This window comes from Phodopus roborovskii, unplaced genomic scaffold (assembly GCF_943737965.1).
Source record: "Phodopus roborovskii unplaced genomic scaffold, PHOROB, whole genome shotgun sequence".
Classification (NCBI taxonomy): domain Eukaryota; kingdom Metazoa; phylum Chordata; class Mammalia; order Rodentia; family Cricetidae; genus Phodopus; species Phodopus roborovskii.
Window position 1 is genome coordinate 7,276,958 of NW_026126460.1, and position 26,600 is coordinate 7,303,557.

At 37.3% G+C, this 26,600-nt stretch overlaps 1 protein-coding gene across 2 annotated transcripts in view; it reads left to right on the forward strand.

The window, feature by feature from the left end:
• The window catches only part of Bmpr2 (bone morphogenetic protein receptor type 2), a 93,052-nt gene that overhangs the window by 19,612 nt on the left and 46,840 nt on the right, over positions 1-26,600 (forward strand). For both annotated transcript variants that reach the window (XM_051190287.1, XM_051190286.1), the window contains exons 2-3: positions 21,046-21,216; positions 22,544-22,714. In XM_051190287.1, coding sequence (XP_051046244.1) covers positions 21,046-21,216; positions 22,544-22,714 — 342 coding nt within the window. The remainder of the gene's footprint in view (positions 1-21,045; positions 21,217-22,543; positions 22,715-26,600) is intronic.

Here is a 26,600-nt window from a genome sequence, read left to right on the forward strand (position 1 = left end):
GAATTGGGCTGAGGAGAGTGGGGTACAACTAAGCCACCGAGTGGCCTTGAGCTTACCTTGCTTCAGAGGTGCCAAGCTCAGGGGTGCTGGGAGGGGAGGAGCGAAGTCAAGGCTTGAGTGAACAAAAGGGCTGGGGCTGAGACATGCTGCATATTGAGCACGAAACTGTCCAGAGTTGATGCTGTTCCACATTATCTCATTGATTCTTTCTTGTTAAGAGTTCACAAAGCTTCAGCTAATTTGCATCACTGCATACTCTTCCTTAAAATACTTGTCCTTTCTGTCAGATGAAACTTATGTTGGGAAATCAGCCCTTCTCCACAAAAAACACTATCTTTGTAGTGGAGGTTTATGTTTTATTTAGTCATAAAGATAAATAAAATCATGACATTTCCAGGAAATGGATGCTAAGTGAAATAATTCAGACTCAGAATACCTTATTTCCTCTCATGTGGACTGTATGTGTGTGTGTGTGTTGAGGATTGAAAGGGGTTCAAAGAAAGGGAGGAAGAAATCTTAACGAAGATGGAAGAGAGGACAAGACAAATTGAGAGAATTTATGTGACACAAAAGCAGAAGGGAGTAATTATATGGGAGGAGATGGGGACCGGCAAAAGAGGAATGAAGGATTAGGGAGGGCAGTGGAGGGGGAAATGATAAGAACAAAGTAAAAAAAAAAAAAAGTGGCATGTTTGTGTGAAAATGCCATAATGAAACACATTACTTTGTATGTTAATTTAAGGCATTAAAAATACAATTAGTTCCCAAATAATATGAATCTATTACAAAAAGTTCCAAATAGTTTAAAAGGGTATATAGTGAAATGAACATTTTAATAACATTCTTACTATCTAAACCAAGGAGAGGGTGGCAGTTTCCTTTCAGTTAGATGCCATTCAAGCTATCCAGTATGCTAATGTCTTTTGTTTGCATGCCACTCAATTCAGTAGTAGTGAGTGAAGGAGCACTAGCAGTAATGAAGATTGCTAGTAGAACCTCACATTTCATCTCACTTTAGTTGCATGGTATAGTGGTGAATGAAAGACTTTTATCAGATTTTTTTAATTCAGTGACTTTTCTGGTAGTGGATATGGTCACAGGATGTTGAGAACATTGCCGAAACACTTTGAGGGAAAGGTATTCAGAAATGAGAATAAGCATAAGTGGTTTTCTTTATTAATGAATTTATAGATGTTTAGTAAGGTTGTCTTCCTTTTGGATTGGTAATCGTTACTATGTATTGGATGTGTTTAGTCTTTTATTTAGTACAAATCAGGAAGATGTTGTTTTCATGATATATTAACATGATATAAATGAGTATTTTTAGATTTATTAGTTTTAAAGCAAAAGGCTGAACAAAACGAACTATTTTTGGAAAAACAATTATTGAAAAGTTCCAGATAAAGGAATCATATATTAAACAGATTCTTAGTGTATCCATTATACTACTTAACAAATATAGTATCATTTAATTAATAGTTTATTTTTTGTTGAAAGATTTCCAGACTGTCCACATTTTTCTTTAAGATTGCTCTGTGTAAAAGGTTGGGAATCTTAAATGCTTGAAATTCTTAAAATGAACATGTAGCAAAAAAAGAATTGGAAAGCTTTTGTAAAGAGCTCTGTTGTTAGTACAGTTTTGCCTGTGTATCCTGCCTATTTTAGGGAAAGTCTATAATGCCCAATAGCCCTGTTGCCAGGACTTCATTAAGCCAGTGCTGGATTGTAGCCAGACATTCAGTTGGTCAAAAACCCCAAACTTCCTTGAGACCAAAGAAGAGTGGCTGAAAGAGAATGAGGTGGGGTGGAGGGTGGGGGATAATGAATAGAAGGTTGGAGTAGGGATTTTTTTACATAGTAACATAGATTTTTGTTGTATCAAGTAGGTTTAACAGACTTTTGGAATTAATTTAGGCCTCTTAAGCTCTCTTGTTATTTTTTTGTTAACAAGAAACAATATTGATAACAAAATTTGCTTATTTTTCCTTCATCATCATCATCATTATTATTATTATTATTTTCTTTTAGCTTTTCAAGACAGGGTTTTCTATTTAGCCCAGGCTGTCCTGGAACTCTGTAGAACAGGCTGGTCTCAAACTCAGAATCTGCCTGCTTCTGAGCCCCCCTCCCCCAGTGTGCTGGGACTCAAGTAATGCACTACCACTTTACCAACTTCTGTCATTTTCCTGTGTAATTTTAAACAGACTAATTCTTTTTTTCCTATTTAAAAGAAATAGAAACTTGCCTGGTGGTGGTGGCACATGCCTTGAATCCCAGTACCCTGGAGTCAGAGACAAGTGGGTGGCTGAGTTTGAGGCCAGCCTGGTCTACAGAGAGAATTCCAGGACAGCTAGGGGTACACAGAGAAACCCTGTCTCAAAAAAACAAACAAACAAAAAAAAAAATCAGCAAACAAAACAAAACAAAAAAGAGTAAGAGGGCTGAGTGTAAAGCTGGTAGATTTTGTGAATTCCAGGACAGTTGGGGAGACATAATGAGATCCTATGTCAATAACATAAAATACGATAAAATAAAAAAAGCCAGTCTGGTGGTACAGTTCTTTTATATATGCATGCAGAAACGAGAGGCAGGTGGAGAGTTATAGGACAGTCAGGGCTATATGAGAAGTCCCCTCTAAAACAATGCCACCACTACCATCACCCTCCCCCCAAAAGGGAAGAAATATTTTGTGAGGATGTACTTAAATAAAACATTAAAACCTTTTACTGAATATGGTAGTTGTTTCAAAAATTTTCTTTTTTAATGTATGTGGTGTTTTGCTGGCATGCTTATGTATCACTTACATGCCTGATACCCTCACAGGTCAGAAGAGTGTCAGATCTCTTGGCACAAGAGTTGTGAGCTGATATATAGGTGTTGGGAATTGAACCTGTATTCTGTGAAAGAGCAGTCAGTACTGTTAACTGCTGACCCATTTTTCCAGCCCTGGTGTCTAGTTTAAGTTGTTGACTTAAGATAATGTACAGTCACCTGAGAACAGAAGCTCAGTGAGGGATTGTCTAGACCAGGTTGGTTTGTGAGTGTATCTGTGGGGTATTGTCTCAATTACTCAATGTTAATTGATATGGGAAGACCTGGCCCACTATGGGTGGCACCATGTCTTAGGGAGGGGATCATGGACAGTAAAAGTGAAGGGATGTGTCCAAGCACTAGCAGGCATTCATGTATTTATTTTTCTCTCTGATTTTGACTCTAGATGTGATTGGTTGCTGTAAGGTACTCATTGGCTTTCCTGCAGGGGTAGATTATAACCTAGAATTGTAAAGGTGAAGAAACCCTTTCTCAAGTTTCTTTTTGTCAGGAAAGGAAACTAGGACACATCACTTGGAGGCAGAGGCAGGCGGATCTCTGTGAATTCAATGCCAGCCTGGTCTACAGAGTGAGTTCCAGGACAGCCAGGGCTACACAGAGAAACTCTTGTCTCAAAAATACCAAGCAAGTCTTGTGCTAAGCCAAAAACTAAATTTGCCAAAATGTTAAACAGTTCTGTTATTAATGAATTTTATCTTCAATTTTGTAATTTTTCATAAAATGTTTTTTTTTAAAGATTTTATCTAATTTTATTTTGTGTGTGGGTGTTTTGCTTGCATGTATGTCTGGTGCACTGCCTGGGGAGACCAGAATAGGGCATTAGATTTCCTGGGGTTGGAGTTACAGACGGTTATTAGTTTCCATGTGGGTGCTGGGAATTGAACCCTGGTCCTTTGGAAGAGCAGCCAGTGCTCTTAACCCTTGATCCATTTTGTTTTAGCGTTCACTCACTCTCACACACACACACTTAAACAAACAATGTTTATGAGTGCTTTGCCTGTATGTATGGCTATGTACCACATGCCTGGTACCCAAGGAGGCCAGAGGAGAGGATTGGATTTTGGATCCCCTGGAACGGGAGTTACAGATGGTTGTGAACTACCATGTGGGTGCTAGAATTGAACCCAGGTCCTTTGAAAGAATAACCAATACTTATTAACCACTGAACCATCTCTCCAGCCCCTGTACTTTTTTTTTCTTTTTTTCTTTTTAGTGCTGGTATGGAATGCAGAGTCTTGTACATTCTAGGAAAGGACTCTACAATGGACCTATACTCCCTAGTCCCATATCCCATATTTACATTATTTTTTGCATTTATTTGTTTGTTTTAGTGTGGGGATGTGTGTGTATATTCCTTGGTGCACTCTGGAGATCCAATGATAAATTTCAGGAGTAGGTTCTTTTTACCACAAAGATTCTGAGCATCAAACTCATATTGTCAGGCTTGGCCTTGACTGCAAATTTGACCACTTTAGTTCAATCTCTGGGACCTACAGAGTGGTCCTTCCTAAGTGGAAGGAGAGAACCAGCTCCTGCAAGTTTTCCTCTGACCACATGTGCACTATGGCATATGTGTGTACCTACACATGTACTATACACACAAGCAAATAAATGTAATCTCAAAAAATACCCCTTCTCCCCAACAGAGTTTTTTTTCTTTGTGTAGCCCTGGCTGTCCTGAGCTCACTTTGCAGACCAGGCTGTCCTTGAACTCAGATCTGCCTGCCTCTGTTAACTAAGTGCTGGAATTAAAGGCCTGCACCACCACTTCCTGTCAAAATAGTTTATTTGTATTTTAATTGGTGTTTTGTCTGCATGTACGTCTATGTCAGAGAGTTAGATCTTGGAGTTACAGTTAGCTGCCATGTGCGTGCTGGGAATTGAACCCTGGGTCCTCTGGAAGAGCAGCCAGTGCTCTTAACCACTGAGTCATCTCTCCAGCCCATAGTGAATTCTATGTTCTTTTCCTTCTGTTACCAGAACATCTACACACACAGGCATGAGCACATACACTTACAAAACATATACAAACACATAAATGAATCTCTGTAGTGACTCTAGGTTTTTTTAAAAGCAACTTTACTCTAGTTTTAAATATTATTTATTTTTTAAAAGATTTATTTATTCATGTGTGTTATGTAAATGAGTGCTCTAATTGCAAATATACCTGCATGACAGAAGAAGGTATAAGATCCTATTATAGATGGTTGTGAGCCACCATGTGGTTGTTGGGAATTGAACTCAGGACCCTTGGAAGAACAGCCAGTGCTCTTAACCACTGAGCCATCTCTCTGCTCCCTATTTTTTTGTCTTATATTTTTAAAGGCAACTTTATTTTGTATTGTATATGTTTCACAGAACTGATTGTATGAACTTCTGGTCAATATTTTTAATTAAAACATTAATAAAGTAGAAAAAATAAACTATTGTGATTCAGTTGTTTTATAGGCTGTTTCTTTTCCTTGCTAACTTTTACTGTCATACCATCTGGACGTTTTTTGAGCTTCATTTAGAATATTGGTCTCCAGTTTTTTATTATATTGTAATTTGGATACTAATGAAGTTTTGTGGCCCTAAAGCCTGAAAAGAAAATCAGATGGAGTAGTGACTATTGCTGAATGGTTATTTTCTAAGCCATCATACTTTTTTATTCACTCATTAGAAGTCCAGACAAGGAAAGGTTGAGTGTTGGCAGGGTGCCTACATCATTGTGTGGTCTAAGGGAAAACAAAACTGTGGCCCTCTTATTCAAAGAGCAGGAAATGAGAGCTGTCAAAGGCCCTAAAATACCTAGCTTTTCTCTTTCTTTTATGGTCTCTTTTTTGATAAATCATATTCTTAAAACTTACCATTTAATATTATTTGAAGAAAAGAATAATAAAAAAAATGTAGACTATTCACATGAATTTTGACATTTTTTTTCTTGTTGTTGTTGTTGTTGTTGTTTTGTTTTTCCAGACAGGGTTTCTCTGTATTGCTTTGGAGCCTGTCCTACAACTAACTCTGTAAACCAGGCTGGCCTTGAACTCACAGAGATCTCCTGCCTCTGCCTCCTGAGTGCTGAGATTAAAGGTATGCACCACCAATGCCTGGCTGACATTCTTTATATTGTGTAATGCTCATTAAAATGCAGATAGAAAAATAATACTTAGAGTAATTAAAAAATTTAGACCGTTCTCAATGAATTTTGCCATTTTTTTTTTTTTTGTATTTGTGAAGTGCTTATTGAAAATGCAGATAGAAAAATACTTCTTTTATTTTATGTGTACGTGAGCACACAGAGGTCAGAGTTGATTAGAAGAGGATGTCAGATCTCTGGAATTGGAGTTACAGATGGCAGTAAGCATCCACGTGGGTACTAGAAACTGAATCTATGCCCTCTGACAGAGGAGTAAGTGCTCTTAATCACTGAGCCATCCAGACCCCAGACATAAACATTTGACTTGAGCTAGGGATGTGGCTCATTTGGTAGAGAGCATGTCTCACACCTACAAGAGGCCAGAAGGTGTTGGAACCCTTGGAACTAGAATTATAGGAGGGTGTAAGCTGCCATGTGGGTGTTGGAACCAAATCCTGGTCCTCTAAAAGAGCAGCACGTGTTTTTGAGTCCCATTGTTCATTATATTTCTTAGTAATATTGTGTTCACATTTTATTGTGCAAAGATTCTTTTAACAGCATTTCACAAATAGGATTAATTGAGAAAAGCCAAATCCCTCTGTTGTGTGAAAATAATAATATAGTTCTTGACTATGATCAAACCTGGGATGCTCAATAAAATACTTTTATGGAGTGATTTTTACCTTTGAACTTTTTAGGTGGCAAAATAATTTCATATTCTCATTTCTTCACAGGAAGCATATACTTATGGCTGCTTCTTAGTTCCCACTGTTAAATATCTACTTAATCATACAAGTTGGTTAAATTGCTTCCCATAAAGGATTGGTCTTGACAGTATTGTTTTGAGACATTTTTGCTCTGTATTACAGCTGACTTTGACTTAATATATAGCCCAGAATGGCCTTAGAGTCATAGTAATCCTCCTGCCTCAGCTTCCTGAGTGCATCCCTACTCTTAAAAAATTTTTCTGTTCTTAGCTTTTCCTTATCACCAGATGTTGACTATATTGACATAGTGAGATACGGTCAGGTATTGGACAAATCAGTGTGAGTCATACCAGAGTTAATAGGTCTTTTCCAATGCTCTCAGATAAATATATACGAAACCTTTAGCATTGTCCCTGCCATGTAAGATACATACAAGTGTTTTAAAAATACAAATTCAGATTCTTGTAAGAATGAGGCCTTTCCAGGCACTCTAATCAATGTTCTATCTTGAGATTTTAAAGAAACAGGAAATAGGGCGTAGGATCTACAAGGAAACAGGAAGATTACCCATGTTTTTATTTCGAATTCCATTTGAACTATCTTGGAAACACAAGGGAATCATAAAACAATGGTTGTATAAGTATTTTTTGTGTTTTTATCTGCATCTTTATCTTGTTTTTATTACATTATCATTTTAGAACACTAAGACACAGAGTCTTATGTTTAGACATGTCTGGAATGTCTTGAATTGATCCATTATTACTAAGAACTAAGTGAATGTTTGTCCCAATTATTAGTTGAAGAAACAGTTCTCTTCTTAAATGTTCATTAAAGTAGGTATATGAGCTCCATAGTAAATAAATCATGCAGGTCAACCAGGATGTGGGGAGAATACAAAAGTTATATCAATAGTAACAAATGAAGCTGATTATAAGTGAATAACAACTATGCTGAAAAAGTAGGGGAAGAAAAGACTATCCTGATTCAGAAAACTAAGATTAAAGACAAGATGGCTAGAGATGTAGCTCTGTTGGCAAAGTGTGTGCCTGGCATAGATGAAGCTCTTGGTTCAATCCCTCATACTGCATAAAACCAGGTGTCATAGTTCACATTTGTAGTCCCAGTACCTGGGAAATGGAGGAAGGAAGGTCAGGAACTCAAGGTCATTCTCAGCAATATTATGAGACCCTCAAATAACTAAAGAACAAATGAATGAATGAACTAACTACACACCTAAATTCTACAGTTGTACTGTGATTACATAATATGTTAACATTAAGGACAATTGAGAGAATGTCTACAAAAACCATTAATTTTTGTAAGTTTCAAGTGTTTTCAAAATAAAAACTTGACAAAGACAGACGTTTCTTTTGTAATTCTGAACATATTTAAGGGGACAGAAGAAAAATTCTTACCAGAGAAGGAAGTGATAATGTCCCCAAGTTTATGTTTATTATTGAGGCATTTTGTTAGGCAAAATTCATTCATCCTTGATAAATTTTACTTTAAAATTGTTAAGAAAAGTATTTTATAAGATCATTAAAGATACTGAAAGAATTCTCAATTTACTTCATTTTTAAAATTTTATCTCTATGTATATGAATGTATTTCTACTTCACTGAAACCATCACTTGAAGTCCAACTGTTACATGCTACAGACAGTATCAGAAATGACAAAAGAATATTTGTTAGTAATTTAGGACTAATGCTACTATTTACTTTTGGGCATAATTCCAAGGACAGAAACTATAGATGTGATCCTATAATTTGTTATTATTCAGATTCTACTGCACTAAAATTGCACTGTTGGCAACTTTTTTTGAGATAGGCTTTGTGTGTGTGTGTGTGTGTGTGTGTGTGTGTGTGTATAGCTCTGGCAATCCTGGAACTCATTCTATAGACCACGCTTGAACTCATAGAGATCCACTTGCCCCTGCCTCCCAGGTTCTGGCATTAAAGGCAGGAGCTACCACTGCCAGGCTCATGTTGCCAGTTTTTTTTTTTTTTTTATTCAGTGTTTTTGGCTATAGTTTTTAAAAGTGGAATTTTTATGTAGTCTGTTTAGATGTACAAGTAGGTATTCGGAGTTAGGTGTGTGTTGGTTCTGCCCTTTAATCCCAGCACTTAGGAGGCAAAGGCAGAAGCAGGTGGATCTCTCTGACTTCATGGTCAGCCTGGTCTGTCTATACAGTGATTTCCAGGCCAGCCAGGGCTACAAAACAAAAACAAAAGTTTTATGAATAGTCTCTACAGATAGCCAGAATGTTCCATATCTGTGAAAATGGACCATAGCATATTCAAGCCCCACTTTCAATTACCTCCTAATTTCATTTGTAAAATCAGTCAACACCTACAGGTAGGTGTGAGCCTAGAAAATTGTGGGTTTGCAGGTGGGAAAGGAGAAAAGCTATCCTTAGAGGTTATATTGGCTTAGGCCTTAAGCATTGTTCTTGGCTATTAAGCCCCACCCCCCTCTTTCTGTGTTTTTTCCAGACAGAGTTTCTGACTATCCTGGAACTTGATTTGTATACCAGACAGGCCCTGAATTTACAGAGATCTGCCTGCCTCTGCCTCCTAAGTGCTGGGATTAAATGCATTTGATTTGCCAGCATGACTGACCAAGGCTTTTTTCTTTAGGCAGAAAATAGTAGCCTTGGGGGGCTGGAGAAATGGCTCAAAGGTTAAAAGCACACTGACTGCTCTGCCAGAGGTACTGAGTTCAATTCCCAGCAATCACATGGTGACTCACAACCATCTATAATGAGATTTGGTGCTCTCTTTTGGCCTGCAGGAATACATGAAGGCAGAATGTTGTATACATACATACATACATACATACATACATACATACATACATACATACATACATGCCTTAGATAATGAAGATTTGGCCTGGCGGTGGTGGCAACCACCTTTAATCCCAGCAGAAGCAGAAGCAGGTGGATTTGTCTGTAGCTCTGGAGCCTGTCCTGGACAGGCTCTGTAGACCAGGCTGGCCCTGAATTTATAGAGCTCCTGCTGCCTCTGCCTCCCTAGTGCTGGGATTAAAGGCATGTACCACCACCACCGGCTATCACTCCATTCTTAAAATTGGAGTTGAGTAATTAATTTTCTGTTTTTGGTTATTATTTATGATAGAGAAAATAAGGCATATGTGGCAAAAATTTAATAGACATTAAAACTAGTAAAAAAGACTTGGAGCATATGTCAGTAGTAGAGTGCTTGCCTGGCCTGCCAACGGTTCTGTGTTTGATTTCCCCAGCACTGCAAAATATAAAAATGAAAAATAAAAAGAGGGAGTTAGGGAGATAGCTCAGTGATTACTGCCTCAGTTACACTTACAGGTGACCTGAGTTAGTTACAGTACCACTCTCACCTCCCGTTTCCTCTGCCCTTCCCTGCCCAAACTCCCTCCACCCCCACAGGTCTTTCACATTCATGTCTGCTTTGTGACCTACCAAGATAACCAGGGCCATCTGTGTGACTTGGAGTTATCCATCGTAGTCTGGTGGTCTCAGTAGAGTTAAAGATTGTGATTCCCTTTCCTAGAATCTATTGAAAGCTAGTAGTTCAGAAATAAATGATAGAGCCCCATGAACCATTCTGCCTTTCTTGTCTGATTACTGATAGGGCTGGTCTTGTGTTGCCCTGGTACAGGCAACAGAGTTGATGTGATTACATTAGTTGTATTGAGTCCAGGGAATAGTATTTTGTAAACCCTAAGATGAAGATTTTGTTTTTGAGACAGGGTGTCTATACATAGCCCTGGGTATCTGGAACTCACAGAGATCAAGAGGAAAAAATTGTGAGTTCTTTATTTCTTAGTTACTTTGTTGCTTCCTGGTAGTTTGGTCCCTTTATTATAAAAGGATAGTATCTAAGGAAATCACAGTTTAGGATAGAGATGGGTAGGTGCCTTTAGGGGTTCCGGTTCAGAACATTGTAAAAACTGTGACAGTAAGATACCTAACTAAGGAGACCTAAGAAAATAGAAAGTGGAGAAAGGAATGCCAGGTAGACCAATGGAATCAAATTGAAGACCCTGATATTAATCCACACACCTATGAACACCTGATTTTTGACAAACTAAAATTATTCAATGGAAAAAAGAAAGTATCTTCCACAAATGGGGCTGGAATAACTGGATGCTGACTTGTAGAAGACTGCAGATAGATCTTTGTTACCATGCACAAAACTGAAGTCCAAATGGACCAAAGACCTCAACATAAATTCAGCCACACTGAACCTCTTAGAAGAGAAAGTGGGACCCTTGAACGAATTGGTACGGGAGACTGCTTCCTGAACATAACACCAGTAGCACAGACACTGAGATCAACAATTAATAAATGATACCTCCTGAAACTGAGAAGCTTTGTAAGAGAAAGGACACAGTCAACAAGACAAAACTGCAGCCCAACAGAGGGCTGATTTCCAAAATATACAGAGAACTCAAGAAGTTAGTCACTAAAAACACCAAATAGTCCAATTAAAAAGTGGGGTACAGAACTAAATAGAGAATTCTCAATAGAGAAATCTAAAATGGCCGAAGACACTTAAGAAAGTGCTCAACATCCTTAGCTATCATGGAAATACAAATCTAAACAACTCTAAGATACCATCTTAACACCTGTCAGAATGGCTAAAATAAAAAAACACCAATGACAGTTTATGCTGGAGAGGATGTGGAGAAAGGGGAACACTCTTCTACTTCTGGTAGGAGTGCAAACTTGTACAGCCACTTTGGATATCAGTATGGTGGTTCCTCAGGAAAGTGGGAATCAATCTACCACAGGACCCAGCAATTCCATTCTTAGGCATATACCCAAAAGATGCACATTCATACAAGGACATCTGTTCAAACTATGTTCATAGCAGCATTATTTGTAGTAGCCAAAACCTGGAAGCAACCTAGATGCCCCTCAACTGAAGAATGGATAAAGAAACTGTGATACATTTACACAATGGAGTATTATTCAGTGGGAAAAAAAAACAATGAAATTCACAGGCATATGGGTGGAACTAGAAGAAACCATCTTGAGTGAGGTAACCCAGTCACAGAAAGACACACATAGTATGTATTCACTCATATATATATATATATTAGTTAGACATAGAGCAAAGGATTACCAGCCTACAACCCACACCACCAGAGAAGCTAGGAAACAAGGAGGACCCTAAGAGAGACACACATAGTCCATCAGAGAAGGGGAAAGGGACAAGAGCTCCTGAGCAAATTGGGAGTTCTGGGGGAGAGGGGAGGGAGGTAGGATATACTGTAATTTCTTTTCTTCATTTACACATTTCTCATCTTCACAGTACTTTGCTGGCTAAAAATTGTATTATACTTCTAATGTAGCATTTTAGAAAATGATTTATTTATTATTTGTTTGATTTAGAGATGGAGTTTCCAGTAGCCCAGGTTAACATTGAACTTTGTGTAGTCATGGATGAACTTGAACTCCAGATACTCCTGCCTTTGCCTCCTAGTTGCTGGGATTATAGGTGTGTACCATCATAACTGTCTTTAAGAAGTAATTCTTATTGTTTCATCCATCTTTTCTATTACTGATGTATTTGTCTATGTTTTTGAACAGCTGATCTTACCCAGGTATAGGTGTAGTGCATTTTACTTGCGCAAAGAGGAGCTTAATATATTCAGCCTTGCTAATTTTACCCCTCCCTAACCCTTCTTGTTTACATGGACTCAGTTACAGCCCTCATTCTAGTTTTTTGGTATCTTTTTTTCTTCAGGTCCATCATAAATACTCCTTTTTTTCTTTTTTTTCTTTTTTTTTCTTTTTTGATTTTTCGAGACAGTTTCTCTGTGGCTTTGGAAACTATCATGGAACTAGCTCTTGTAGACCAGGCTGGCCACAAACTCACAGAGATCTGCCTGCCTCTGCCCCTCAAGTGCTGGAATCAAAGGCGTGCGCCACCACCACCTGGCACCATTTTTTAATGTGCTTCTGGAAATGTTTTCATATGCCCACACAGCATTGTGTTTATTTCTATACTGACACTTTTCCCTTCTGAGCTATTCTTTCTCTTTTTTTTTTTTTTTCTGACTAAGTTATTGCTTAGGTTTTTAGAATGATCTTTGGTTCTTGGTTATTCCCCTCCTTCTTCCCACATGTTTAGGTACCAGAATGTCCAACTAGGCACCACTGCAATCCTGTCAGTTCTAAGTAACATTATCTAGAAACAACTGAAACATTTGAAACATCTAAAACTCATATTTGTAACATTCCTGGAGGATTTTTTCTTAGTCCTGTTGTATGGTTGAGATATTCAAAAGGCTAAGGAATTTATGCAGAATAGTTGTTAATTTTGATTGTGTAATGTCAAACCCTATTCTAGTTCAGTTTGGATCCATAATTCTTGTGGCAAGCCTGTCACCTGGTTCCTGCTTAATTTGCAGTACTGCTTTCTAATAATACTCTTTTTCTATTGTGCATTCCAGCAACATTTGAACTATTTATGGTTATTGGAACTTAACACAGTTTCCCCAGCTTTCATTCATGATATTTCTCTTGTTCAAGATTTCCTTTCCAGTACATGAGTCATTAAATATCTGTTATATTAACTTTTGGGTGGAAGGGTTTGAGACAGGGTTTCTCTGTGTGATCCTGTCTGTCCTGGAACTTGCTCTGTAGACCAGGCTGGCCTTGAACTCAGAGATCTGCTTGCCTCTCCTTCCTGAGTGTTGGGACAAAGCATGTGCCACCACTGACTGGCTAAGTTCCTGTCTTAAAACAAGTATGTTTATGTATAAGAGTATATATACAATACATAAAAAAACAGGGCTGGTGCTAACATTAAGTCTTTAGAATAAAATAAATATGAATTTTGTATCACTTTCTAGTAAAATTGGGCAGATGATGAGCCTCTTTGAATGTTCATACAAGAACAACTTATAGTTTGGGTTGATTGAAATGATTTTTAAATGAACATGTAAAATATACATTTATTTTAAAATTCTAATAGTATGAGAATATATAGTGAAGTTTTTGCAGCTGTTTTATTAGTTTCTATATACTTTCAAAAGTATTTTATTTATTTGTAAGTACCAGTACTTTCTACTTTCATGTTTATACATTATATGTATGTTTATGAAGATTGTTATTAAAAATGATGAGATATATAAAAGAACTAGCATAATATAATATGGTAAGTTGGATTTTAAATGACAGTAGTTAATCTCCCCCCCCAAATGAAGAAATAGATGGTTTTTGAAGAGTTTTTTGCAATCAGAAAAGTTCCCTAAGATTGTTTTTATTTTGTAGTTGAAAATATTGTTTATTTTTAGATCACAAAGATTAACTATCTTTACAAGTAAGTAGGAAATTGTTAATATGTAACATGAGGTAATGGTTTATCATTGGTAATTTAAGGTTATTCTGTAACATACTGTTTCATTCCATTACTATAGTGGGTGTCTCCCCCCCCCCCCCAGATAGACTCTCTCCATATAGCCCTGGATGGCTTGGAACTCATTATGTGGACCTGGTTGACCTTGAACTCACAGATATGCCTGTCTCTGCTTCAGGGGTGCAGTGCTAGGATTAAAGTCCATTCATTACCATGCCCAGACTATCTTAGTGGTTTTAGCCAGGGGTGGGTTTGTAAGAATGAATGGAAGTATTACTGGTTGTAGTGACTGGTTGCTTAATTAGCTGGATAAAAGCTGCTAAACTTCTTACAGTTCATGGAACATCCCTGCAGCAAGGAATTATCTTATAAGGCTAATAAGTATAAACAGTTGAGTATATAAATCATAGTTATATTTTTTATGTTGTTGGGTTTTTTTTTTGTTGTTGTTGTTGTTGATTTGTTTTGTTTTTGTTTTTCAAGATAGGGTCTCTTTGTGTAGCTCTGGCTGTCCCGTAACTCATGGAGTTCGGACTACCTCTGCCTCCCCAGTGTGGGATTAAAGGCATGCCCCCACCAGCTATAGTTACTTTTTGTCCTCCATTCCTCACTTTTTTCCTCTATGTGTTGTGCCTGTGTTTGTGTGTGTGTGTGCACTGGTGTGCATGTGGAGGCCAGGAATCTCTGTTAGGTGTCCACTATTTTTGAGACAGAATCTGTCATTAAACCTGGAACTCATTGATTCAGCTAATCTGGCTGGCCAATCAGTGAGGCCTGGGGAATCCTAACTCAGCTCTTTTTCTGAGACAGGGTTTCTTTGTGTAGCCTTGTCTGTCTTGGAACTGGCTTTGTAGACCGGGCTAACCTCAAACTGACAGAAATCTGCTTGCTTCTGCCTCTCAAGTACTGGGATTAAAGGCATTTGATTAAGTAATATGTGTCCTTTTGTGTTTGGCTTATTTCACTGGACATGCTTTCAAGATTCATCAATGTTGTAGCATTAATTGTGTGTCTATTTGTGCGTATAGGTCAGAGGTTGATGTTGGTGTTTTACTCTATTATTCTCCACCTTATTTTTTGCAACAGGGTCTCTCACAGAACCTGAAGGTCACTAATTGACTAGACTGGCTGACTCAACAATCCCTAAGGTTCTTATGTCTCTATCTCCTAGCTTGGGAGTGCAGGTGCTTGTTACCATGCAATAAAACACAGGTACTAAGGATCTGAACCAAAGTCCCTATGCTCCTGCAGCAAGCACTTTAAATGTTGAGTCATATCCTAAATCCTTGTTTCACTTTTGAATTATCATTAGTTGATAGATAATTGGTTGTCTCTACTTTTCAACATTATGAGCAATATGGTTATCAATGGACATGTACTAGTTTTTGTTGGTTATATTTCTAGGAGTACAATTGCTGGCATATATGTTGGAAGTGTTAAGTTTTTTTATGTAATGGGCATCAGTTCCCTATTATTATCATCCCCATTCTGTGAGTTGTTTTTATTTTCTGGTTGGTATGTATATTCTGAAGCACAGAAATTATAGATTTTGATAAAGTTTAGTTTTCCTGTTTTACCTTCTGTGCTGTGACTTTACTGCTATAGTACAATATTGTTTCATACTCCAGGGTCACAAAGATGTGTTGGGTATCTGCTTTTTTTCTGAAGATTATATAGAATTTTAGAATCTTTGAGTTATTTGTAGTTAATTTGTTAATTTTGTTAATGATTTGAAACTAGGAGGCTTCAACTTTGTTGTTTTGTACATGGTTATCCAGTTGAAACACTGTTAGAAAGATTAATTTTTTCCTCATATTATCTTGGCATTGTCTTAAAAATAAGTTCACCAAGCTGGACATGCTAGTATATGCCTGTTACCCAGCCATTAGGAGGCTGAGGCATGACTATCACAAACTCAGAACCAGCCTGGGTTACACCTTGTCTCAAAACAAAAACATTTAATTAATTTACCACATAAGTTAAGGGTGTATATCTGAATCGCCAATTTCTGTTCCACAGATGTACCTGTTTTTCTTCATGAGAATATCACACTGTCTTCATTGGATGATTTGCAGTAGGTTTGGAAATCATCCAACTTTATTTTTTTGGTCAGATTATTTTAGCTGTTCTGGGTTCTTTTTATGTCAATATAAGTTTTAAAAGCTACTTGCTAGTTTTGCAGGAAAGGAAACTGCTGTTTGATTGGAATTGCATTGAATAAGCAGATAAGTTTGGGGAGTTTTGCCATCCACAGCATTTTTCTTGACATTCTATGTAAATGAAATGTTCGCTAAGAGCTTTAATGTTTTTCAGTAATGTTTTTAGTTTTTAGGGTATGAATCTTGCTGTTACTTTTGGATTGTGTGCTGCTAATGGGTAGAAATAGTTGATTTTTATATATTGATCTTATGTTCTGGAACATTGCTGAATGCTGATATCTGTAATTCTCAGGAGTACAGCATGGCATTAAATCCAAAAAATGCTTCAAGGTGTCTTCTGATAATTTTAACCTCCCAGTGTGCTCTTAATTTGAAATTATGACAATATTCAGTCCATTCTTTAAAAGAGATTGTTTAATTTACAAAATGATTCATTGTAACATTGGAAAATAAAGGTCTTTACTTGATTTATTGTAATTGAATTTAAAATATTAAGCTTATAGTAAATTTCTGGGGTGCATTCCTGTTAAAATAATATATCCATGGGGCTGGAGAAATGACTCAGGGTTAAGAGCACTTAATGTTCTTGCAAAGGCCCTAGGTTCACTTCTCAGCACCTACGTGGTGCCTCACAACCCCTTGTAACTTCAGTTCCAGGGGATATGATGCCCTCTTCTGGCCTCCAAAGGTATTAGGCATGTGGGGGAAACATGCATACCCATACAAAATAAAAATAAAGACTCTTTAAAGGAAGATATTCATGGGGTTGAGATGACTCAGTTCATAAAATGTTTGCCCAGTAAGCATATGAGAACCTGAGTTTAGATCCGTAGTACTCAAAGTAAAACAAAAATGCACAGTATAGTAATTGTACTGCTAAGGAGGCAAAGACAGGTGGTCTGGATTTGGGCTAGCTAGCCTCATCTCTTTGGTGAGCTCTAGGTTCTGGGACACTTTTTCAGAAAATAAAATAAGATGGACAGTGTCCGGGTGGTGGTGCATGCCTTTAATCCCAGTACTTGGGAGGCAGAGGCAGGCAGATCTCTGTGAGTTTGAGACCAGCCTGGTCTACAAGAGCTAGTTCTAGGACAGGCTCCAAAGCTTTACAGAGAAATCCTGTTTCAAAAAAAAAAAAAAAAAAAAAAAAAAAAAAAAAAAGGAAAGGAAAGAAAGAAAGAAAGAAAGAAAGAAAGAAAGAGGTGGACAGTGAACATGAACTAGAGCTACTCTGAAATCATAGTTCAGTTTATCCTCAGGCATTTGTGTTCTGGGAAAAGGATACTGTTGCTTCAGCTATTCAGTTATTTGTCCCATGCCTGCAAGGTTTCTGTGCTGTTTATTTTAGATAGTTCATTTTGACACTTAGATAAACAGAAGCTAAGCACATAAGCATACCCAGAATCAGTCCCTGAACTTTGTTGCAGGGCAGAGATAAAATGCTTAGACTTCTCCAGTGCAGATAAGTACATCACAGTTACTGGGGGTAAGTATTGTGAGGCTTCTGGGTTGTTTAGACGTTGAATGGCAGTGAAGCTTGGAAGATTTTTACTAAACTGGGTATTGTGACTCATCCACATGCATTCAGGCTTAGAGCAGGAACTGATTTCAAGACCAGTATGGGCTACACAGTATGTTCCAGGCCAGCCTGGGTTTCAATGGATACTATTGTCTTTCAGAGAAATTACTATTCATTCATAGTGAATTTAACAGATGTTCAGAAAAGTAATCATTCCTTTCATTTCCACATTTTGTCTTATTGTAACAGCTTCATTTTTATTTGCATTCTCTAAACCAAATTTCTACCCATGAGTAAACTCATTTATCACTGTAATGTTTTTCCCTCCTAAATCTTTCCAGTATAAAAATTGGCTATTTTTGAATTCTGAAAAAGTTTAGTGGGGCTGGAGAGATATCTCACAGGTTAAGAGCAGTGGCTGCTCTTCCAGAGGTCCTGAGTTCAATTCCCAGCAACCACATAGTAGCGTATAATGAGATCTGGTGCCCTCTGCTGGTATGCAGACAGACCACTGTATACATAATAAATAAAATCTTTTAAAAAAAAAGTTCTATAGAATTAATTTGAAGAATGTTTCTATATAATTATAATTTCTAGAGTTTTATATTTATAGATGCCAGACTTTGTAGATAGAAAAGGTATAGGCCCCTCTCAAAATGTTACATTAAATTAGATGTCCTGTTGATAAACCCAAGGTTGTTTTTGTTTCTGTTGAAATCCCCCATTTCCTTCCTTGTTTTAAGTCTTCCTCATTGATTGAGTAAACTCTATTCTTTGACTTTCCTAAATTGATAGTTTTGTGAATGGATGCCTGTCGTGATATTTTGTTTATTATTGAACAAATAAAGCTTGCTTGAAGATCAGAGTGCAAAGCTGACCACATTAGCTAGCCATAGAGGCCAGGCAGTGTTGGTACACACCTTTAATTCTAGCACTAGGGAGACAGAGGCAGACAAATCTCTCTTAGTTCAAGACCACCCCGAGTTACACAAAATTGATCCAGTCTAAAAGAGAAACAAAGCTCACACAAAGGTGACCTCTGAACTTGGGACCCCACACCTTTAATCACTGCACTAGAGAGGAGTATAAGGCAGGAGGAGATGGGAGTCTGAGGTTTGGTGGGGAGCTGTGGAGTCTGAGGAGCAGTGTGGTCTGGAGAACAGGATCACCTCTTTGGTCTGAGGCTGACCGCTTTGCTTATCTAATCTTCAGCTTTAACCCCAGTATCTGTCTCGTAATTCACTTAATTTGATCATCTCTAGTTTTATCTGTTTTCCTATAAGTGACATAGTTTTATTCTTCATGGTTGAAAAAAAAATCTGTCTCTGTCACACATAGAGAAGCAACCCATGTTGGTCCTATATCTTAACTCTTGTGAGTGTGCTTGAAAAATATTAATATGCAGATAACCCTGTGATGTACAGACTTGGGTCCTTGGTGTAAATACTCAGTATTGGTATAGTTGGACCATTAGGTAGATCTATTGTTAGAAATGTCCATACTGATTTCCACAGTTACTAGATGACTTTACATCCCTAGAAGCAGTATAAAGAAGGTTTCTCTTTTGTCTTATTTCTCATCAGCTTTTGTTTTCTAAACTATGCCCCTTCTGACTTTGGGGAGATATAATCTCAATGTAGTTTTCATTTGCATTTCTCTAATGGCTAGGAGGTTTAAAATATAGGATATTATCTGCAATAGGATACTTTGACCTTTTCCTTTCCTTTTTTGTATCCCCGTGCCTTCTTGGCTCATTACTCTAGCTAAAACATTCAGCAGTATATTGAGTAAGAATGGAGAAAGTGAGCTAAGTGTGGTGGCACATGCCTTTAATCAGTCCCAGCACTGGGAAGGCAGAGACAAGTGGTGTTTCAAGCAGGCCAAGGCTACATAGTGAGATCCTGTATTAGGGGATCTCTTACCTTCAGGCTCAACAGGTGTTCAACAGGCTTGCCTCCAAGCCTGATGAACCTGAGTTTTATCCTCCGGACCCACATGATCTCCAGAGACAGACAGACAGACAGACAGACACACACACACACACACACACACACACACACACACCTACCTCTCAAAAATAAAGAAGAAAGTGAATGCCTTTGCCTTGTTCTTGATTTTAGTGGAAATGCTTTGAGTTTTTAACTATTTAGTATAATTAATGTTGGCTATATATTTGTTATATGTATCTTTTGAGTATATTTTTTGTATCCCTAGTCTTTTCAGGGGTTTTGTGAAGGGATGTTGGATTTCATCAAAACTCTACATCTGTTGAGATAAAACTCTCCTTGGGTATTGATGTGATTGTTGCATATATTGATTTACATATGTTGAGCCATCCCTACCTCGCTAATGGTGAATGATCATTTTCGTTAACATCAATTTGGTTTGCAGGCATGTTTTTCAGAACATTTGCATCTATGTTTAGCAGGGGAATTGGTCAGTAATTTTTCCTTATTTGTTATGTCTTTTTTGTTTTTTTCGAGACAGGGTTTTTCTATGTAGCCTTGGCTGTCCTGGAACTCTGTAGACCAGGCTGGCCTCAAACTCATAGAGATCCGCCTACCTTTGACTCCTGAGTGCTGGGACTAAAGGCGTGTGCCACATCACCTGGCCAAAATTGCCAGATTTTTTATGTTTTTTGGGTTTTTAGTTTGTTTGTTTGTTTCCTTTTCTCCTCTCTCTCTCTCCCTGCATATGTAGGCTATATAGAGTAGGCTGGCTTCTAACTTACAGAGATCGCCCACCTCTGCCTGACAAGTGATGGGATTAAACATGTACAACACCATGTCCCATTGAACATGATATTTGTCTTTTTTTTCTGAGCAGCAAAAATATTTAATAGTAGAAATAGTGGTAAAAGTTACATAAATAAAAGAAGACTCTCTTCAGGAAACATATTTTTAAAAATTTCTTCTTGCTTGAATGTAAAAATTAATGGGCAAAAGGAAATTGCTGGAGGGTGTGGATAGAGATGATACAGTGATTAAAAAGCATGTGTACTGCTCTTACAGAGGACCCAAGTTCAATTCCCAGCAACTATGTCAGGCAGCTCATAATCACCTATAACTCCAGTTACATAAGTATTCAAGTCGTCCGGCCCCCTGGGTGCCTGTATACACACACACACACACATAAAATAATAAAATCAAATCTTGAAAAAGGAAATTATTGGGTGGATGTAGAATTAAAAATTAATTCAGTAACTAAATTTGAAGAATTTAGTAGGAAAATTTATAGTTTTATTCAAGTTATATTAATAGGAAATCTTAAAAGGTTATCATAATTAATAGTATGATCAAAGTAACATCAATTTATCATTGTGATTTTTTTCCTTTTTTTTTTTAGCTTCCCAGAATCAAGAACGGCTGTGTGCATTTAAAGATCCCTATCAACAAGACCTTGGGATAGGTGAGAGTAGAATCTCTCATGAAAATGGAACAATATTATGCTCCAAAGGTAGCACATGTTATGGTCTATGGGAGAAATCAAAAGGGGACATCAATCTTGTGAAACAAGGCAAGTAATACCTTTTTTTTTAAACTTAAAAATTCTTTGTGGGTTTTTCCCCCCCTTCTGGGTGCTGAGAGTCAAACACAGAATACCATGCACAGAGGCAGCAGGCGCCCTGCCACAGGGCTATGTCCTCAGCATGTTTTTATACAGTAAGAGCTTATCAGAAAAGACATGTCAGTAGATTAAGATCCTATCCAGAACAGTAGCAAATAAGAATGCCAACATGTACATATACCTATATATTTACCCACAAGTTCCAAATTTGTAAAATTTTTACTTTTTAGTGTAGTTTGATTGATTGGCTAATTGATTGGCTGGCTGGTTGGTTGGTTGATTGATTGAGTGATTGATTGGCTGAGATAAGGTCTCTAAACCAGGCTGGCCTGGAACTCATAGAGATCTGCCTTTTTTTGCCTCCCAAGTACAGAGACTAAAGGCATGTTCCACCACGCCTAGCCTTTTAATAATGTTTTATTTTAATTACATCTTTGTCTTTATAAGTTAATATATGTGAATGAGGTTTGGAAAAACTATTTTTTTTTTCTGAGTTGGAGAAAACTACTCAGAAAAACCAAGGTATACAACTCAGTTCTCTTAAAAAGTATTATTTTTATACTGATTTGTTCCCTTTAGATATATTTTTATGTACTTTAATATTTACATGTGTACCAGTCTTCTTTGAAAATTAAAGTAACGCTATATAATAATTACATGCTCTTTCCCCACATGTAATTATAAATAAGTTCTGAAGATACTTGCATTTCAGCACTATATTTCACTATGTACATGTATCACAGTTTACTTACATGCTTTGGATAATGTGATATTTTAAGGTTTTCACTGAAATGCATTATCCTGCAGTAAAAAAAAAACTTTAAACATATAAAAATTGTGTCTGATTGTTTTTTAAAGTAGACTCTTTGATGTAGAATTAGCAGATCATAAAATGTATGATTATTTTAAAGGCTCTATATTAAAATTGCTATGGATTTTTCCAAAATTATCATCATGTTTACATTTATTATAGAATTGTATGAGAGTAACTGTCAGTAACACTTTGTTATGATTGCATATTGTTATTTTAAAACAGGACAATTTAAAACAGTTTGACTTTACTGTTTTAGGAATAATTCTTATAATAATAGTGCAGTTACTTATAACCATGTTGTTGGTTGCTTTTTTGCTCATGAAATTTCTGTTGTATCTTTTACCATTTTTTTCCAGGTTGTTTTATGATATATATTACTTAGTTTCATATTACTGCAATTATTTCATAGTTTTTTGTTTCACTTAGTATTATTTCCTGACTTACTTTAATATTGATCTGTAGGATGTTGGTCTCACATTGGTGATCCCCAAGAGTGTCACTATGAAGAATGTGTAGTAACTACCACCCCACCTTCAATTCAGAATGGAACATACCGTTTTTGCTGCTGTAGTACAGATTTATGTAATGTCAACTTTACTGAGAATTTTCCACCTCCTGATACAACACCACTCAGTAAGTATTTACAGTAACTTCTTTATAATTCTTTGCTTTACAAGTTTTGAAAATATAAAACAGATAAATATTCAAGGTTAGTAGAAGTGAGAGACAGTTCCAATGTTGTAAATTTTTGTCTAAAATTCCAAGAGATTCACCAGCACCAGCAAAGCATCAGTATGTCACCTTCTAAGTCTGAATCAAGATATATTTTTCCTTTTGTTAGGAAATGGTGGTGTGTGCTTGTACTTCCAGAACTCTAGAGATTGTAAGTTCACAGCCACCCTGAGCTACCTGGTAAATTCTTGGCCAGTCTGGACTATATAACAAGACCACGTCTCATCAAACAGAAAACTAAAACCCTCTTAAGGAAGGAAATTAGTAATATCAAGAAAACTACAAGTCAGGCATGGTGGTGGACACCCTTAATTCCAGCACTTGGGAGGCAGAAGTAGGTGGATCTCTGTGAGTTTGAGGCCAACGTGTTTTACATAACAAATGAAAAGCCAAAACCCAAAATAAAACAACAACAAAAAAATTCAACCAAACAAAATGAACATTAGCAACAAATTCCTTCATAAAGGATAAACATGTAACTATAGAATAGAGGAAGAAGGTAAGACTGTGTAATTGAAGTTTGCAATGCAACTTATTGATATAGCTAGGAGTTTTAAAATATGTATATGTACATCACATGTATTACATGCATGCATGTATATAGTCATATATAATGTGTATGTGCATATATCTTAAGTGTATAAATTTAATCATACATACTCCGGTAGTTTGAATGAGAATGGCCTCATAGGCTTACATGCTTGAGTGCTTGGTCTCGAGTTCATAGAACTGTTTGGGAAGGGTTAGAAGGTATGGCCTTGTTGGAGGAATTGTGTCATTGGGGGTTTTGAGATTTTAAAAGTTCACACCATTCCCAGTTAGCTCTTTGCCTCATGGATCAGATGTAAACTCTCAGCTACTGCTATACTACCATGCCTGCATGCCACCATGCTTCCTATCATGATGGTGCCCAATAAACTATTTCTTACCTTGGTCATGTTCTTTTCGCAGAAATAGAAAAGTAACAGAGGCAGAAGTTGGTGCCAGGAAGTGGCATATTGCTGTGACAGGCCTGTCCATGGTGTTTTTTTGGAGGAATGTATGAGACTTTCTTTAATAAGAGAGTGGCTCAATACTATAAATGGTTGAATGGCTATACTAGTAGGAGCTTGGAAGAATAGTGCTGAGAGTATTGTGGGCATTGGAGGACAACTCAAGAGGTTTCAGAGGGGAACAATCTTAACAACTAGCCTAGAGTTCATTCTTGTGATATTTTGGCAAAGAATGTGGTAGCTTTTTGTCCTTACCACAACAATCTGAGGATGTAAGTGCAGGTGCCAGCAGAGGCCAGAAGAAGGAATTGATAGAGTTACAGGTGGCTCTAAGCTGCTCTATGTGGGTGTTGAGATCTAAAAATTGGATTGTCTGCAAGAGCATTAGATGCTCTAACCCATCAAGCCATCTGTCTAGCCCCATAAAACATTTTTTAAGTGCTAAAAGGACTTTTTAATTAAGCAATAGTTGAACTGCTATAATGACTAGACTGTCCTATAATTAATGGCAAATGATCCATCCCCAGTAATCATTAAAAAAAAAAAAAGGTGGGCATGTTGGCATAGGCTTGCAATCTCAGCTCTGGGGAGACAGGCAGAGAATGGGGCTCACCAACCTAGTCAGATAAGAAAGCCTCAGGTCCTAGTGAGAGACATTGTCTCAGAAAACAAGCTGGACAGTGCATGAATTACACCAAGCTGTCCTGTGGCTTCCATACATGTGAGTGCACACACAGCTGTATGTGCACAGGTACCTACATGTGTGTATGCGCACACACAACATATAGTGTGCTAGTGGCAGTGTGGGTCAAGTGAATAAATGGATGCTTTAACATTGTCTCAGTGTTAAACTTTACTGATAACAATATTGTGGTTTAATAGTCATCTAAATAGCTAAGAATAAGAGAATAAATGTGGAAAATATCTATTTCATATGAAATATTATTTAACTGTTGAAGCAAACAGCTATAAACTCAGGTAAAGTGGTGCATACCTGTAATCCCGGTACTTGGAGAAGTGGAGACAGGAGGATTCGAAGCTCAAGGCTAACCTCAGCCATTTAGCAAATTCATGGCCTCTTTGGGTTTTATGAGATCCTGTTTCAAAAAAACTAAATAAATAAGAAAACATATCAATAAATATTATGAAAAGTACACAATGATGTTGAAAATACATATTTTGCTAAACAAAAAAATTTCTGGTGGACTGGAGTAGTTAAGGACACTGGCTGCTCTTGCAGAAGACCCAGGATTGATTCTCAGTACCCACCCACATGGTAGCTCACAACTACATGTTTTGTTTTGTTTTTGCTCCCTCTGTCTCTCTCTTAGAGCACTTTGTTAGTCCAGACTGGCTTCTAAATCCCTATGTATTCCAGGCTAGCAATAAACTCAAAATCTTCCTGTTTTCAGTACACAAGCCTTGCAACTACAAGTGTATACCACTGTACCAGACTTGTTTTCTTTTAAAAAGTGCCCTTTTGTCCTCGAGAGATGGCTCAATTGCTAAGAGCACTGACAGCTCTTCCAGAGGACCTAGTTTTGAGTTCTAGGATCCACATAGTGGCTCCCACCATCTGTAATTCTAGTCCCAAAGCATCTGATATTGTCTTCTGACCCCTGACCCCTGAGGGCATTAGTCCTGTATATGATGCACAGATATACATGCATGCACAACAACCATATTCATAAAATAAAACTTAAAAAAATGCCCTTTTGTCTCTGGTATTATAGTGTTGGGCACATACTGAATGAATGAATAAATAAATAAATAAGTTTGTGTGAATGTGCAAATTATGAAATATTATTAAAAGCTTGCAATTCACAAATATTTGAAGAGATTAAGTTAATGCCCATCTTCTGTATACATATGGTGCACAGACATTTATGCAGGCAAAACACCCATACATATATTAGCTCCTCATTTCTACTCATTGTTAAGTATATAGTACCACTTTTAGTTTCTTATCTCTGCACTTCAAAAATGAAGCATCATGTCGACCAGTAATGGCACATACCTTTAATACCAGCACTCAGGAGGCAGAGACAGACAGATCTCTGTGAGTTTGAGGCCAGCCTGGTCTACAGAGTAAGTTCCAAGACAGCCAGGGCTACACAGAGAAACCCTGTCTCCCCCCCCCAAAAGAAAATCAGAATATTTTAGGTACTTGATTTTATTAAAGTAATAGAAGGACCCAGAAAACTTTCCGTTAGATGCCATCATATCATCACATTTTCAAACAAATATCCTTGAAAAATATACTTGTAGCTTCTTTGAATTTGTAAAGAAAACACTTCATGACTACATAGTAAGGCTACATTCTAGGTAATAGCAGAAAGTATTTACTTAGTATTCTTTGTTCTGATTATTTCCTTGGATATTGTTTTTAGCTGGAGAGCTTATTTCTTAAAAAAAAAAAAACACTTAACATTTATATGCTTATAGGTGCTTTGGTCTCACATGTGTATGTACATCATGCCTGGTCTCTCCTCAGAGGCCAGAAGAGGGCATTACATGCCCTGGCACTGGAGTCACAGATGGTTGTCATCCACCATGTGGGTCTTCTGGAAGAGCCAGGAGTGCTCCTAACTGCTGTGCCTTTTCTCTAGTCCACAAAGCTATACTTTACTTTTATTTATATGTATCTGTGTTCTGTGTGAGTGTCAACCACATGTGTGCATTTTCTCACAGAGGCAAGAAGGGGGTATCAGATCCCTGGAATTGGAGTTATAGGAGGCTATGAACTACCTGATCTGGGTCCCAGGACCTGCACTCAGGTCATTTGAAAGAGGAGC